The 17499-nt window shown below is 35.5% G+C and overlaps 2 protein-coding genes across 2 annotated transcripts; both read right to left on the bottom strand.

The window, feature by feature from the left end:
- Nucleotides 1–12471: 12471 nt before the first annotated feature.
- Nucleotides 12472–12894, bottom strand: LOC131855889 (disease resistance protein ADR1-like). The gene has a single exon (XM_059218904.1). It carries the CDS (start codon nucleotides 12892–12894, stop codon nucleotides 12472–12474), a length of 423 nt encoding a protein of 140 aa, XP_059074887.1.
- A 952-nt stretch (nucleotides 12895–13846) lies between these two features.
- LOC131055886 (probable disease resistance protein At4g33300) lies at nucleotides 13847–17029 on the bottom strand. Its single transcript, XM_059219622.1, has 4 exons — nucleotides 16730–17029; nucleotides 14544–14953; nucleotides 14087–14432; nucleotides 13847–14003 (listed from the first exon to the last, which is right to left on the bottom strand). Exons 1-3 carry the CDS (start codon nucleotides 16956–16958, stop codon nucleotides 14352–14354), a joined length of 720 nt encoding a protein of 239 aa, XP_059075605.1. The 5' UTR covers nucleotides 16959–17029; the 3' UTR covers nucleotides 13847–14003; nucleotides 14087–14351.
- Nucleotides 17030–17499: the final 470 nt, after the last annotated feature.

Here is a 17499-nt window from a genome sequence, read left to right as displayed (position 1 = left end):
TTTTGCTGATCCTTGGGTAATTCTAGCTCAGATAAACGAAGTTATAATTCGGGTTAGAGATTTGAGCTCTTCGTCGGATCTACATCAGGGAGCCTTGAAATCGAAGCTCATCTTTGACTGCTAAACACAAATCTGTTAGTTAAGAGCTATATACAACTCTCAACTTTACACGTGTAAAATCTAAAACTTGAAGCTTGATATTACTCCTTTTCCTCTCTGTAAATATCCGATTTAAACATCTGATCGTATCCGCTTTGTAAGGTTCTCCAAGGGTTTAAGAAAGTGGCCGATGGAAAAGTTACGACCTACTCATCACCGAAAACAGACAAATACATGTAAACAATTGTCTTCGAAGATATCGGTTGTCCCAGTCATTGCCGAATGATTTGATACTTCATCTGTACAAAAGAATACAATATTAGTTTTACAAAAGAATACAATATTAGTTTTATAAATCAAAAGTTACTGCTGACTATGAACTAGATGATATTTAAAACTAACTATTTACAATGACTGCATATTAAGGAAAAGGCATATTGAATCTTTTAACTCTTCCTTGAATCCTCAATTCACTGTGCATGTACTTCTGGGTCGAGTATCTTAAAGCAGTCAATTCCTATTGATTTTGTGATGATTCGAATATGGATTGCAAAGAAGGATTTCTGTTAGTTTCAAACCAACACAAACAAGCATTTACGCTAACGAAGAAAGTGTTTGCATATTTCCTGTTAAACTCGAGCAGGTTAGCACTGTGAGGTTGGACAATAATTCCTAGTGTTCGACATCTGGGATCTATATATATACGGTCTATCTTTTATGCAGTGACACCACGTCTTATAGCTAGTCTTAATTTATCTATCATGTTCAATCGTTGTGCATCATTTTTATAAATTTTCACTAAGGGATTTGAACAAAAGAGAATCAATTTTCTTGTAACGATTTTTTTTTTATCAGCTCCTTGTAACAATTTTTAGCTCCTCCAAGATATTAAATATTTTTTGATCGATAAACGGTTTTGCCGAAAGATTATATTAATTTTTAGCTTTATAGATAGCAAATTTTCAAAAGGATCATCCAAAATCTTAAACTAGGGCAAAGTGCTCTAGAGAGTCTAGCTACATCCACAGTGTAGTTCCAACAAGAATAATGTTTTTTGAACATAAAAGTGGAGGCATCTGAGGCCTCTAAAACCGAAAGCTGAGATAATATGAACATCTCATAAACACAGTTTACATACCAACAGTAGATTCTTTAAAAAAACGGAAATAGAGTTTAAGCAAAACTTAAACATTTTTCAAAAAAATCATATTTGTAGATATCTGCAATTCAGCCCTCGGCTGGAGCTGCTACCTGGGCACGCCCACGTCCACTTCCACAAGGTCGACCCCTTCTTCTGCCAGGAGCCCTGCCTCGACCACGACCATGAACCCGTTGTAGACCTGCATTGTTGTCCCCCACATTCTCTTGGTCTTCTTGTTCAATTTTGGGGACGAGTATCCCAAACAGTTTAGCAAAGTCCAGAAATTCATCTTCCCGATCTCTGTTTTCAGGCTCGTCCCCCAAACACCTCCATTTGAGGAATCTGAAGGCCATTATTGCAAATGCTCTGTGTTGCGTAAGGTCAGAATCCTTTAGGTCCAACAAAAAGGGGTAGTAGTTTATAACCTCCCCTGGGACATTGAATAAAACCATATCACATGGACGAGGAATCCCAGAGTCGGGAAGGGCTTTATTCAAAACTAATTGCAAGCCACCCAAGAAATTTTCATCAAAAAAGTTCCTTAGCCAACGACCAAACCACCTCTTTCTCTACCATGTTGTCAAGAAGGGAAGCCATGCACGAATCTTGAGGAGATATTGGTATTGTCTCGCGAGAACTCCTGCCTGTTTATATGACCACTCTCGAGAATTAGTTTTACTGCCAGAATGACCGTCGACTTAGGGATTCAGAGGAGCCGTTTAAGCCTTAAATCTGTGATTTCCCTGAAAGAGACTTGGCAGGTTGGTGAGGTGAGCGAGATTGGGGTATCAACACCAAAGCAAGAAATCGGGTGCAGATATGCCCTCAGGATGAAACCAAAGGGTTCTCCCCCAGCCATTTCTGCAAAGGAAGCTGGAAGTGCTCAAGTAAACTGGAAATCAGGAGAAGGAACTAGAAGGCAAAGAAATGGTATCGTATAATCTGGAAAAGGAGATGAAACTTCCCTTCCCTATCGTGGTTTTCGAGTAGATTTAATTGCAAAACACCTCGAGTTAATGAGACCTGGAGATAAGGTGGCAAGAGTATATTTTCTCAAGAGAGTGAAATTATTATGCTTGGAATTTGGGCTACTACCCGCTTGACAACTCATGCACGGTGTTGCGGATGGCGGTGTCCTTCATACTTTAAAAGGGGAATGCTAGATTTGAATGACATCCTTAAACAACCCTTTTCACGCCATCTTAGATCAAAATTATAAAGTTAGCTGGAAGTGCCAGCTTAACAGTTTAGAGTAAGTGTTGGATTTGATTTGATGTGGGAGCGAAGATTGCCAACTCAGCTGAGGAGGGGAAGCGTATGGCGAGTAAGTTATACTTAAATTGAAAAAGTATCTGTTAATGAAACCAACGAGACTTTTTCTCCAATTCCATGTATGTGAACTCAAAGATTAGCATCTCCAACAACTGAAATGAGGATGAACTCGTGGCTTCAGCAACTACCCTAATTAGGATTGAAATCATCTGCCCACCATCTTAAATTGATACCTTTTGTTGTAGACTTTGAAAGGGCATTTGCTTCTATGTTAGCTTCTATGTAAACATGCTTAGAGATAAAATTATCAAGCTTAGATAAAGCCTTCAAAAAAAAATTCCAATAGCGCTTGCAATCTTCAATTAGGAGAGTTCATAGTTTTAATAGCATTTATTGCTATAGTTGAGTACTCCCTCAATGACTATGTTCCTGAACCCTCGTATAGAGCATTCTATGAGGCCTAAGAGAAGGGCCTTAAACTCTGCCATATTGTTATTGTTCGAAGGGGTTGGCATATCCATCTTTGCTATGATAGTTCCTTTATGGTCTCTTCCTACACATCCTATGCTAGAAGCACCTGGGTTAGCTTTTGAGGCCCCATCAAAGTACATTTTTAGCCGACCCTCTTTGGGAGGAGTCCACTTTGCAGACTTTCTATCATTGCTTTGTTTCCCTACATGAGGAGGAATTTTGTTATCATTCCATTTGAACTTGATTTTGTTATCCCAAGCCATTAAGTCTTTGTTTAAATATGAAGATAGGGCTAATCTGCTATTTATAGTCTCCACAATTGAAGCTTCAAGTGAGGATAGAACTAACTCAAACCTTCTTTCTTTATCATCAAATAGTCTTCTATTCGTCTCTTTCCATATCTCCTAGACAAGGCATTAAGGGGAGATTTCCCATATTGTACTCATGGTACTTTCCTTAGAGTATGTAGGCCAGCATTGAAAGAGTGAGACAATATCATTTGGAAGGGTTGTTGTCCATCCTAGTTTGGCACATAGCCATCTCCAACATTTTGAAGTGAATGGGCAACATAGGAGTAGACGATCTACTATTTCTTCTTGGGCTTTACATACGATGTATCTGGATGGGCCCTCATAGCCCATCTTAGCAAAACCTCTCTATTGTGAGAATCTTCTTTTTTTTTGCAAGCCATGCAAATATGCCTACTTCTGGAATGATTTTGTTGTTCCAAAAAGCTTTTGAGGGATGCCTTGATCCTCCTATTCATCTTGATTTATTAGTGCATTATAACCATCCTTTGCATTGTAGTGACCTGATTTGGAAGAGACCCAAATCAATGCATCCACACCTTTAAAAAATAACTGCCTGTCCTTAATGTTTTCTATCAACTGCCTTATTACATTAGGAGAAAGGGGCAGTCCCTCCAATTTCTTCTAGTTCCATTCTAGAAGGGAATTCTCCCTCTCAAAGATCACATAGTCACTAACCCAGATGCCCCAATGTTGCTTTAACCACTGTTTTATTGTTGGTATATCTAATAAACTATCAATGCTTGGGTAACCTCCCTATGAGTCTTCCCAAAAAAGGATTGAAGATTTGTCATGAACACCCCAGGAGAAAAAAATTGCTATTAGATTTCTGCATTTGAGGACAAAGTTCCATATCCTGGATCCCTTTGGATGAGTAACAGATCTCAAGAGGTTCTGAGACTCCCTAGCTTCTACATATTTTGTGGTTATCATCCTAACCCATCTTGCTTTGGGATCTTTAAGCATTTTCCAAACCAGCTTGGCTCCCAAAGCCTTATTTTGAATTTGAAGATTTTGTACTCCTAAGCCTCCTAATGGTTTTGGTTTGATAATTTTGTCCCAAGCTATCAAAGCAATTTTATGTTTTTCTTCAGTGTTCTACCAAAAGAAGTTCCTCATCTTCTTTATGATAAATGAATTCACGCCTATCAAGAGGGATAGATAAGACAATAAGTAGATTGGGAGGGTTGAAATGACCGCTAGAAGCATAACCAATCTTCTTGCCCAGGAGAGCCAATTCCCTTTCCAAGAATTGGCATTCTGCTCCATTTTAATTTTTAAAGGATCCCACTGATTTGAATTTCTAACTCCCCTGTCTTTGGGAATTCCTAAGTATATGCAAGGAAGGTTTCCTTTTTTGCAATTAAAGATTCTTAAGATCCTATTTTCTAAATGCATTGAGGTGGAGAAGAAGTAGATTTCAGATTTTTCTTTGTTGATTGTCTAACCTGAAGCTTTCCCATAGGAATCTAAAAGCTCTTGGAATTGGATTGCTTCCTTAACCTTTGCTACACCCAGAAGGAGACTATCATCGGCAAACTGTTGGTGTGTAGCAACAAAGCTGGCAGTAATTTTGATTCCTTCCAGTTGTCTGCTAGAGCATTTAGAATTGATGGCTCTTCCCAATGCTTCTGCCATTATTATGAAGATAAAAAGAGAAATTGGAACTCCCCATCGGATACCATTTGAAGAGGAAAAGAAACCCTTCGACTTCCCATTCACAAGAATAAAAAACTTAGGTGTTGATATGCATTCAGAGATCCAATTGATCCATTGCTTACTGAACCCAAATGCTTGCAAGACTTTATATAGAAAATGGCAGTCCACATTATCATATGCTTTGGAAATATCCAATTTCACTATCAAACTTGGTCTTTTTGTGTTCTACGGAGTATGGATTGCTTCTTGAGACAAAATGACAACATCTATGATCAAGCACCTAGGAACAAAGTCTGTCTGTTCTTTTGAAATGATGATTTCCGTAAGAGGTTTCAATTTGTTTGTCATAACCTTGGATAGGATTTTGTAGACAGTGTTCCAGAGGGAGATTGGTCTGAAGTTCTCTAAGCGAGTAGCTTTCTCCTTCTTCAGAATAAGTGCTGTGAATGTATTATTTATCTCTTTTAAAAGGTTGCATAATCTTTTGGCGAATTCCAGCACCTCCAATAAGTCCAACCCAATAATATTCCAACATTTCTTGAAAAAACCTGTTGGAAAGCCATCTGGCCTAGGGGCCTTACCCGAGGGGAGCTGATTCAATGCAATAGTCACCTCTTCTAGGGTAAGTCTCTCATTATGCTTCTTGTTCTAGTCCTTAGAGATTATTTTTGGAATCAAAGGTAAAAGTTTCTTTTGCTCATTTAGATTTGAACCCACTTCATTGTTAAGCAACTTTGAGAAGAAGGAAACTATTTATTTTCTAATCTCTTTTGGGTCTTCAATAAAGAAATTATGTTGAAGCTCCAACTTAGAAATTCTATTTATGCTTCTCCATATCCTCATCACATTGTGGAAGAATTTGGTGTTCTTGTCTCCCTCTTAAAGTCAATTTTCTCTAGATTTATGCTTCCAAAATATTTCTTCTTTAGAGAGAATATATTCATACTCCAACAATAATTGTTTCTCTTGCTCAAAGGTGGATTGATTCATGCCATCCTTGATGATTATTTCATTCATTGCTTCAAGTTGATCTTCTAAGTTCTTTTTGGTAGTGAAAATGTGTTTTAAAATGTGTGGCATTCCACTGGAGTAGCTTCTGCTTAACATATTTTAGCTTGGACACAAAGCAGATAATCTCGATCCCTCAAAGGATCCTTCTTTCCAACATTTCTCAATCATTGATAAAAAATTAGGATCTTTCATCCACATGTTTTCAAATCTGAAGGGCGATTTTAAACCATCCTTATCCCCCTATAGGGTGAGCAAAAGAGGAAAGTGATCGGAGCTAGAGCAGGGTAGAACAAAGCATTCCAAAGAGAAAGGAAAAGAGGAGAAGTCCTCCAGCCAAAAGAATCTATCTTTTTTCTTAGCTATGTTACTGAAACCTTTTCTTTGGTTGTTCCAAGTAAAAGTGTTATCCCCGGAGTCAATATCTAATAGCCCATTTCTATCAATCCAGTCATTGAAGTCTTGCTGAGATCTTCCAAGTCTATTGATGCCACCCCTCTTATCCTAAGAGTTTCTAATAACATTTAAATCTCCTCCAATGAAGAGATATTGGTCCGAAAGTTGGGATATCACACCATCTTGGGCCAATCAAAGACTATGTTTGTTGAGAGGAGATGTTGGACCATAAACATTAAGCAAGTTAAATGAGACATTTTATTGAAGGTTGGTAACCTTCGCAAGAAGCCAATTTCTATTAGAAGAAACTCCCTCCACTTGAACAAAGGAAGGTTTCCAAACTATCAAAAGGCCCCCGTATCCACCTTCTGCATACACTACCACATGTTGAGAAGCCTGAAAAATGGGAACTTATACTAGACCCAAATGTCATTGCTTGCAGACAATCTAACTTAGTTTCCCAAAGTAAAATAATATTTGCATTGAACAAGAACATTCTTCTCTTGACCACTAGTTGTTTGTTAGTGGCATTGAGGCCCCTAACATTCTATAATAAAAATGTTTTCATTGTTGTTCAGGAAGGGGGGTACCCTTCCCTACTTTCCAAAGGTCAATGATCTTGGCTTGATTCTTATCTTCTTTATCAATGACTAATTTTTCATTGAGTGTTTTCCTACCCCTCTTAGGAGATGTTAAGCCATAGTCTGACTTCTCTTTCCCAATGTAAGGACCCGCTTGTCCTAACCCTAGTTAAACCAAACTTAAACTCACTGTTTTAATTAATTATTAAATTAACCATTATTACACATGCAAAAGCAATAATTATTAACATGCAAGTAATAGATAAGTAACTAAACAACCATGCAACTCATAAATAACATGTAGGAATTAAATGTGCATGTGAACAATAACAATCTAAAATTACGTATGAGGTCCAATAGAATGCAAACCATAATTAGTTACGATGTCGAGTTACGTGTGCGCATGAGTAGCGTAAATCATATGCATGAAATTATTACGAATTAAATTAACATGCAAAAACTCATAATTAAATAATCTACCAGATAATTAAATATGCGTGCATGCGTAAATGAAAACTAATCTAAGAAAGTAAATCATGCATGTTAGTGGGTTAGTATGTTAGTAGCCCTTTTTCTTCTTTTTTTATTTGTTAGTTACATTGCATGGCGACTTCTTGTCGCTTTACATCATGTGACCTTTATAGGTCCTTTTTCATAACCTCTACATGCGACCATTTTGGTCTTTGCAATGAAATAAAATATACATATTTATTTATTACATAAAATTTTATCTGGAATCTCTGACTTTCTTTGTCTCCGGATGTGTCGCCTCCGTTTGATCTGGATAACCTCCTCTCGCAAATCGGATGACGGACATATGACCTAGGCATTTTATCCGCCCAACCAAATGAAGCATAAGCTTCCCGGTGCTCTTGATAAGCTCCCGTCCGTCACGACGGAGTATCCTAGCAAGCCGGTACCAACTGGTAGTAAAAGAATCATGTGTGATCATGTAGAACTAACAACCCATCCTGGTTGAACTAACTACATGTGTTATGGCAGGGAGAAAAATAAATAAATAAATATGATGGCCATCATTACCCTATTGGGGAGGTGAAGAAAATCACCCTTCCCTGGTTAGCCCATAAACAAGCACTCTCGTTCCATAATCATCCCTCATAGACAGAAAAATAATTAACCCTCCGCGGATTAATGTTAGAATAATATTATTATATGTTTTCTTTATAGATTTTTATAAATTTTCCCTTTATAATATAATTTGCTCAAATCAAAATTAAATTTTAATATTTTCAATAATTTTAAATTAAGAATCTCTATTTAAGTTAGAATTTACCACTATCAAGACTCTCCAAATATAGTCGTAATGTTTCAGTATTTTCTTAAAACCCTAGATCCCAATTTCTCTGAAATTTTCACAATAACTAAAAATATTGGAAACACAAAAACCCAGTAAATTTCCTAAAAACCCAGTTTCTACTTTTTATGATAAATTGAGAAGAAGGTGTTGACAACACAACTGACACATCAAACAAACTAGCATTAAATCCACAATACCCAATTTTAAAAGAAAAAGATCAAATAAAGACTCAATAAAATATGTAAAATAAATGAACCTGGCTGTAAGAAAGAAGAATCGCAGGCGTTTCCCAAATTTTAAACAATCTCTTCAATCTACCTTGTCAACTTCACAGCAATCACACGAATCAAGAAGCTCAAAAAGAATTGGAATCATCAAATAACAGGTTTATTCCTATATTTATAAACACTGAATTCTCTAAAAATAAAATTTAATTGTTTGCATGATTAAATTCTTAAAATAAAACTAATTATTAAAATTAGAACTCACAAAATAGTTAATTGATTTTATTAAATTACAATTTGTTAAAGATTTAGTTTTTAAGAAAATAATTAATTATTAGGCTCTCACATATCGTCTATATTTTTAGTACATAAGTTTACTCCAACATTGTATTTTTGCATGCCTTGATCATTTATTTAAATTTATTAATTAATATTTTAATTAATTTCTTGAATTAATCTCATTATTTATTTTAATTAGTCCTCTAATTTTAGTATTTATAAGATATTATATCTTAAATATCTGTTATATTTTATAATTTAATTATCAAATAATTTTATTTTTAATTACTCAACTAATTAATTTATTTACTCTCTTTTAAATAATTATTTTATAATTATTTCTAGCTTGATTGTGATATTAAATACTTGTATATTTAATAATTTATCCTTATTATTATTTTTATTTTATCAATATATTTTAGACTCCCTAATTTAATTTACTAATTGCTTATCTAATTGGGTACTTTGTACAAGGTTCCAATACTTAGGTTGCTACTGGAGAGCTAGAAAAACCCCTCCTCAATCATATGTCCGCCTTCGACGGTTACCCTGCAACTTATACTTGACAAAAATTCGTCAGATCCCATTACATAAAAATCTAGCAAAATATTAACATCATAACATTATTATTTATCATCATTAAATAACGACATCATATCAATAAAACATCATTATTAAGTATTATTAATCATAACAGTAAAGTAGCATTAAAACATTATCATCATAAAATAACTAACCATCATCATTGTCACTAAACCACACAATATCATCTATCATTATTAAAAGTTAATCAAAAGGTATCTGACATAATAAATAAATCTAACTAAGGTCTAATTCGAGTCGTGACACCCTTCTATCATTTCCTTGAGACCCAATTTCCTTTTCTCTTTGATTTTTGAATACATGGCTGCTAGGGGGGTTTCCATATCTAGTACTGAGACTTCTTCATCATCCATGTATTCATGAAGCAGGAACTGAGTTTTTGAATCCATATTCAAATCAAAGCATGAAGCTTGCAAAGGGGGAGAATCCATGAATGGATTTGGAGATTCTAAAGAAAGCTTAATACCCTTTTTCAAAAGATAGGGATCAATGAGTGGGGATATTCGAGGGGTTTTGGGCTCTCCATTTGGACTTCTCTGAGAGACTCTATTGGGAGTCAAATGTTGGTCCTCCAGGTCCTGAACCAGGGATGGGGAATTCTTTGATTCTTCCATTTCTTGGATGATGTCATTCTTAAGAGTCTCTACCTCCAACAAAAGATTAAATAAAGAAGTTACTTTGTCCTTATTTGGGGTTGGTAGAGGATGAAGCCCCCTTGCCAACATCTTTCTTACTCGATTCCTTTTTTAGAGGCCTTTCTAGGCTTAAATGAAAACGTTAAATGCTCCCCAATTTAGAATGGGAAATTTTTTTGGACCAAAAAGTCTTCTAGTTAGAGTATTGTTTTTCATCTTGACTTTCAGGGACAAAATGAGATGAGAGCTCTCAGGAGGAACTTGGGATACAGTACAAGTCTTATGACCCAGCCTCGACCATTTTTGGCTATCCTCACTAGGTACTCTACTGGGAGTAAGATATGAGTGGGGTACAAAAGGGGTCATTTGCACCTGCTCTACTATCTTATGGCTTTCTAAAATATGCTCATTATTAGGAGAATTTTCAGGCTCTATATTATTATTCTGGTCCTGAATTTTTTTTCAAAATCCTGAGCCAAAGCTCCATTGCTAAAAATTTTCTGAACCTGAACTACCATGTCATGAGCCTAGTGTGGCTTGCCAACTGAGGTAGAATACTAAAGTTGGCCCTGTAAATGAAAAAGTGAGCCCCTAGATCCTCCCATGGAGTTACTATTAACTATTTGGTTTCTTAGAATGCATCTGCCAGGGGTTCCCTCAACCAACCTTTAGACTTTATGCTTCCATCTGCCCACCTTTGAGACTATTTCTAGCTCATTGTAAAGCCTAGTCCCAAGTCTATTTCTACATAGATGTTGGCCACATCTTCGTTCAGCCCATTTAGGAAATCCGATTCCTCAATACCGACCAGAGAACCTAAGGCATCCCCTATTTTTAAGAACCTCTGAGCACCAGAACTTCGAGGGAAGACCAACTAGATTAAGCCAACCAACAGACTTTTGAAATCTATGGTTGGCAAGGTCAAAGCGAGACTTCCATACTATATTAATAAAGTGGAAGGTCATGCCAATATAAAATATGGGACTACGATGGAGTCTATAGAGACCATACCTGGGAAGGATGAGGTCCACCAATCCATGATTTCTTTGCTCTTGCTGCCAATCCCACAACATTTAGCCAAATATGTATTTTCCTTAAAGCAACCAATCCTGGGGTTCATCGTGGTAGTGGGTAGAACAAACCATCCTTTCTAGATCTCATCGTGCCTATTCCTCCAAGATACTATTGCTTTCATACAGTTTAATTATTTTATTAGTTTAATCAATTTTATTTTTTTGACAAAAATGTTATAATTTATATTTATTTTGGCAACTCTCTTGCTTATAATTGAGGTTTTAGGGCCACATCATCAAATATGATGTCACATTAACATGCTTTTTGTCAAGGTATCCAAAACAGCCCAAAAATAAGGTGAGACCAATAGTGGTGCATAAGGGGCTCCCATACTTGTACAACTAATGTGGCATCAGATGATTGCTTGCTTTTTAAAACTAAGGGTACATTTCATTCAATTATGGGTATTAAGGTCACACTATTGGTGCAATGTTGCCAAAAAAGCATCGGACATTAATTCAACAAGTATGGATATTAAATTAATAACTACTGTCACAACAATTGGAATGGGCTCAATTACTGGGTCCTCCCCCCTAATCTCATTTAGAACCATTCAACTTCACTAGTAGTAAATCAATAACTTGTCTACATTACTGAAAGGAAACACAAAAAAAATAATTCACAATTATATATTGCACAAAATCAGTAAATACAAAACAGTACTGAAAATTGATTAAAATTTATTTGCATTTGGATTAATCTAATCTATATGTATCGAAAATGAGTACAGTCTAAACCGCTAAGTACAGGGCAACAATTAATCCAATCTGATCATATGAGTGTGCAAACCGTAGAACTGCATTGATAATGGCAAGATAATTAATCACGACTCATAAGCTGAAAATATAGCTGTCTCTCTCTCTCTATATATATTTATTTATTATTTGAAAGAAGAGAATCAGATTACAAATACAATGTCATAGCAGCGAATTGACCAGCTCGAGAAGGAACAGCTACAGAAGCAAAACAAGAAAGAAGCGAACAGCAAGGCAAACCATAATAGAGCCCCCGACATTTGGGGCACAAAAATTACAAGAACAGTTACATTGTTGATACAAACTATTCAATCCACACAAATTAGCGACGCAAGAAGGTAGCATGGGCAATCTTTCAAGCACCCCAGTCAATCCAGAATAAACTCCAAGCCTCTTCAGATGTATTGAACAAGCGTCGGAAACAGTTCTCCCAAATCAAGCTGGGCATTATCAGGTAATACCGCCATTTGCTGTAGACGCATGGAGAGTATGATCAGAGCTAAAGTGTCACGCTGATGGCGAGACCTTACCCTCATGCTGAGCGAAGACACTTAGCCTGCAGCATGATTTCATCCTTGATAATACCCTCATCTTTTAAACTATGCATGCATTTGGGTATGAAGGATGTTAAGATTGTCTCACAATACGTTAATCATCAAGCCATTCCAAACTAAACCGTGCTTCCACAATTTCAACTGTAAGCTCCGGTATAGAAATGTTCTTAGCCCTCATCCACTGCTTTCCAATCTTCTCATCACACACAACAAGCTTCAGGGAGCTTAGTTCACAAACAGCTGTGGGTAACCTTCTCAAACGAGAGCATCCTCTCGTATCAAACTCCCTTAATTTCTTGAGTTGCCCTATTTCCTTTGGAAGCTCTTTCAAGCGCTCGCATACTGAAATGTCCAGATATTCCAACTCTTCAAGTTTTCCAATTGAAACTGGAAGCTCCTTCAGGCCTGGTAATGCCGATAACATTAATATTCTTAGTTGGCTAATATTTCCAAGATCATATGGTAAATTCTGAAGCAGATGGCAGTTGGTAATAGACAATGACAGGGCAGACGGCATATTGCAGATCTCAAGAGGCAACTCTTCCAAATCACTGCTGTGGTCCAGGTTAAAATATTGTACCTTGGTTGTGTAGAATGTGGATATATTTCTGAGTCCTTAACATAAGCTCAAAGATATTTTGTCTTAGCTCTGTAGTTCTTCAATGCTCTGTTTCTCAACAAGCGGTGAAATCAATCTCTCCAAACGGACACTCCTGAGTTGAGGGAGTGAAGATAAGACTTCTAGACCTTTCACTGTTGCCTTCTTTGTACAGCAATTGAATACCATAAAAAACTTAAGTTTTTTCATGGATTTCAGAAACGAGGGAAGAAAGTATTCTCTTGAAGTGAAGGCTAACAACAGAGCCTCTGTCTCGGGAAATTCAATATCAGGCCAGTGATTTTCCTCCATAGGTTCTGCATGTATCAAAATCAGAACGAAATCCAGTTAGACCAATTTGCATTAATTATGATTACTACTTATAATGGCTATATTCTCTTAATTTTGAAGTTGAATCCAGGAATGGGAAAATGTATGGGGAAAAGAGTACTTGTATTTGTGATGCAATCAAGAAGAGTCCTTAATGTCACACCATGAAAAAGTATGAAGATTGAAAATATAGTTTGGCATTGTTACTTATCAGGGAGGACATTGAAGCATCCAAAAAAATCTAGATATCTTGAATAGTTTACATAGGCTGTTGAGTTTATGCACTGAACAAATGACTTGAATATCAAAGCTCTATAATAGGCTGTCGAGTTTACTTAGTGATGTAAACTCGGTAATAACAAGCAGAGCATCATGTTTGAATTCAATTCTACTCTACAATTTGACATCAACGGTGACATTAAAAACACTGGTTTAGTATTTCAAAGAAATAACCAAAATGCTTGTGTTAGTTTTTGAATAAGTCACCTGTGAGAATAGAGAGGATTTGAGTGTCCAAAACACTATCATTAATCAACTCCTCTTCACTTAGCAAACCACTCTCCGTCCTTGTTATGACCAACCTCTTGCTGTGGACTGCGTTGTCTTTGTGTGCCAAATACGATACCAAATCTCTCATTACATTATGTTGAGAAATGTTCAACTCCGAGGCATTTTTATATGAGATTGTTGTGCTTCCCCTGTTGAAATGAGAGCATGTCAGCTTAGTGTTGAAAAGCATAAGAACAAGAAATGCAATATACTAAAAAGGACAGACAATTACCTTGATTTGCTGGTAAAATTTAACAGTTTTTTGTTTGCAAGTTCTGATAAGATAGCAAAAGCATCATGCTTCTGTAGCTTTCGAACATAAACCCAAATGTCCAATAGTGCATCGACACATATTTTTCTGTCCTTTGGAAATATTGCTAAGTCTAAAAGGCACTCCTTGGTTACATCATCTAAGGAGTCAATACTGGTTTGCAATGATCTGAATAACCCTCTTTGTGATAATCCGACATGTATTCTCCATTAGAAAGCTTGTTCTTCTAGGCATCTTGAGATTCCCCTTGCAAAGAACTGCCAAACAGCTTTAGAGCAAGTGGCAGACCACCACATTTTGATTCCACCTACAAGTCATAGAAAATTTACAAGTAGTCCTTAAGGATAACAAATCTATGTAATGAATAATTAACTAGTTTTATCTTATACAAAACAACAATTATTTACAAAATCCATACCTCCTGCATTATATTTGCATCTGTATCACTTGAAATTGATGTCTGTCCAGTAGCCCAGAAGGAGAAAAGTGAGAGAGCATCCTTTGGGCCCAACAATGGTAGGTGATAGAGTTGTGTAGAGGGGTTTGTGGGTATGGTGGACTTGTCTTTGGTAGTTATGAGAGTCTTGCATCCTGAATCTTCAAATAATAACTTTTCCAAAATTTCCTTAGACCAAACATCATCCAAAATAATTAGAATTGGCTTGGATTGATGTAAAATGAATTGTTGTAGCTCTGTATGCGCATCTTCCACATCCTTAAACTCTGTTCTTTTGCTTCTAGTTATCTTCTCCCAAATAGTCTCTAATATCCCATTTAGGTCTGGAGATTGTGAAACTCTTGCAAAGATCACATTGTTGTGAAAATAATCTGGAATCCATTAAAAAAACAAGTGTGTTTAAGATTAAATACCTTGACATGGATGAAAATATGCCATTTTAACCTAGGGCATGCAACATAGAGACCTCAATATAACACAGATTCTAAAGTAATAATTATTAAATTTTAAATATATGAATTTAGATTTAAAAATTACAATCATCAAATAATCAAACGTAGTTTCAGATCTCGTCAATACATAGAATAATAAAAAATGTCTTCCATGAAATGACAAAAAAAAAATTAACACCAACTTTTGAATTATTTGATGTTCAAGTTTAATTTTCTATAATTAGAGACTTTCAAGGAAATCAAAATACACGAAGACTAATATTTACTCAATAAAGAAGTTGATGACAATTAAGCAAGAAGTGGTATTACTTATACAAGGTAAATTGAGAAAGATAGAACAAAAACTTTAAATTGAATGCAAATAACACATGTCAAGGTAAATTGAGAAAGATTGAACAAAAAATTTAAATTGGATGCAAAGAACACATGTCAATCATATTGACTTTATAAGAAGAGATTAGCTTATCCAAGTGTTTGTATAGTGGTAGAAATTACCATAAATTACTTTTTCTAATAATAACAATTATATGTAATTATTCTATTTTTTACATCAAAAAAACAATCATTATCTACATGTTAATTTGAAAGAAAGAAGCATGTCATTTGTAAATATTTCTTTGCTAATAGAAACATGTCTTAAATATTTTCCTCCCACATTTAAGTTTTTTTTATATGTTTATGTTTCCTTGTTAATAACTTCTTTTCTTTTGTTGCGTTTATTTTAAATTCTTTATTGAGTTGTCTAGATGTAAAAATAAAATGATTTTTTACATTATTTTGAAATAACAATTATTTTTTTTATAAATAAAGGTTTGATTCAATTGGTTGAAGAGGGGAAATATTATATGTAATGTTTTTAAATTTTGAGAAAATAAGGCATTGGGTTCTATTAGCTACATGTGTTTAGAGTGTTTTCCTATTTCAAATTGACTTTTGCTTGTCTTTTAGCTTCCAATTTGATTATGAGTTGTAAGACTAGGGTATTCTTTTCCAATATTAGTCTAGAGAAAGAGATGTTCATTTGGATCGTTTTGTTATTAAAGCATCTAAATATGCCTAAAGTAGAAAGTTTGTGAGATCGCTTTAGTTTTTATATAGCAAAATTTCTGAATAACTCATAGGAGAGCTATGACTATAGTTGTGGATGCATAGATGTAGTTATGTCACAACACAAATAAGAGGATAACAAAGCTAGAATAAGAAACAAGGTAAAAGAAGAGGTAGAAGCCAACAAAAGGCAAACAAAGGAAGATACAAAAAATGAAGTTTGAGTTGGAGGAATTATGGTGGATGTTGGAGTAGTGTGAGGCAAAGGAAAATTGGAAGCAAAGAAAATAAAATTAAAACAAAAACATTTAAGAGATGTGAGAAGGCGAAAATAATTGGTAAGAATAAATACTTACCATGTTAGCAAGAGTTATTTTTAGAGAAGAAAACCATAGAACCAGAAGAATGTAATTGCTACAATAAAGAAATATTGAATCTCTTTAGGAGTTGGCATGATTACTTGTGGATGGAAAACCTTTGAGGGTGCTTTGCAAATAATTTGAGAGGGAGTTGATATATGAATGGGAGGAAGATATTGTGTTATCCTTACATGACAAAAGAAAACCCATAGATTTAAAATAGAATGGTTTTTAAAATAAAGGCTGAGAACATTCAGACAATCATGAAAAGAATTTAGACAGAACATACCTTTAACTTGGAGATCATTGCAGAGAGACAAAGCGAGAGCAGTCTTTCCACCACCTCCCATACAATGTACACCGATGACCGACACCTGGTTGTGGAACAAAAGCCCCTTCAAATCCGCAAAACGTTTCTCCAACCCCACATAAAACTGCGGCTTTTCAGAAACATTATCATCACGAGAGTGCGTGAAATCATCCGCCATTTCAGAATTGTCAAGAAACTCGGAATCCATTTGCTGAAACTGGTAAACGATTTATTGTCTTTTCCAAAGCTATATAATGCTAGAAGAAATCAAAGCGGCGAGTAGAGAACGTGGCGGTTTTAATTAAACGCGCAGGAAATGTCTGTATTCATAGTTGGCGGGTTACGCCATGTAAGTTGTTCCAACTGCGCCTCCGCGGAAGTGAATTGCTCAGACGGTTTGTTTAGTTTATTATAAGGAAGAAGATTAATATGAAACAAATTTTATAAATTAAACAATACTGTATGCTCAAGGCAAGTATCATATTAACGCAGATAATTATTTTAACCGTTAATGGTTTTTTGTCAACGTTAAAGATGTGGATCGTAATGTTTTACAGGTAATCAAGTCTATCTTCATGTTGATTTTACTGCCAGGTAGCATCTCTTTAAGATTTGTTATCTATTTTAAGGAGAATTTTAAAGAGAATTCTTACATGGCAATGCCTTCTATACAAAGTAAAGGACAGGACAAAAGGTGGAATAGTGTATAATACAAAATATGGACAAAAGATCAGATATTGTAAGAGTGG

The sequence above is a fragment of the Cryptomeria japonica genome, chromosome 4 (assembly GCF_030272615.1).
Source record: "Cryptomeria japonica chromosome 4, Sugi_1.0, whole genome shotgun sequence".
NCBI classification, from domain to species: domain Eukaryota; kingdom Viridiplantae; phylum Streptophyta; class Pinopsida; order Cupressales; family Cupressaceae; genus Cryptomeria; species Cryptomeria japonica.
This window is presented reverse-complemented; position numbering and strand designations above follow the sequence as displayed.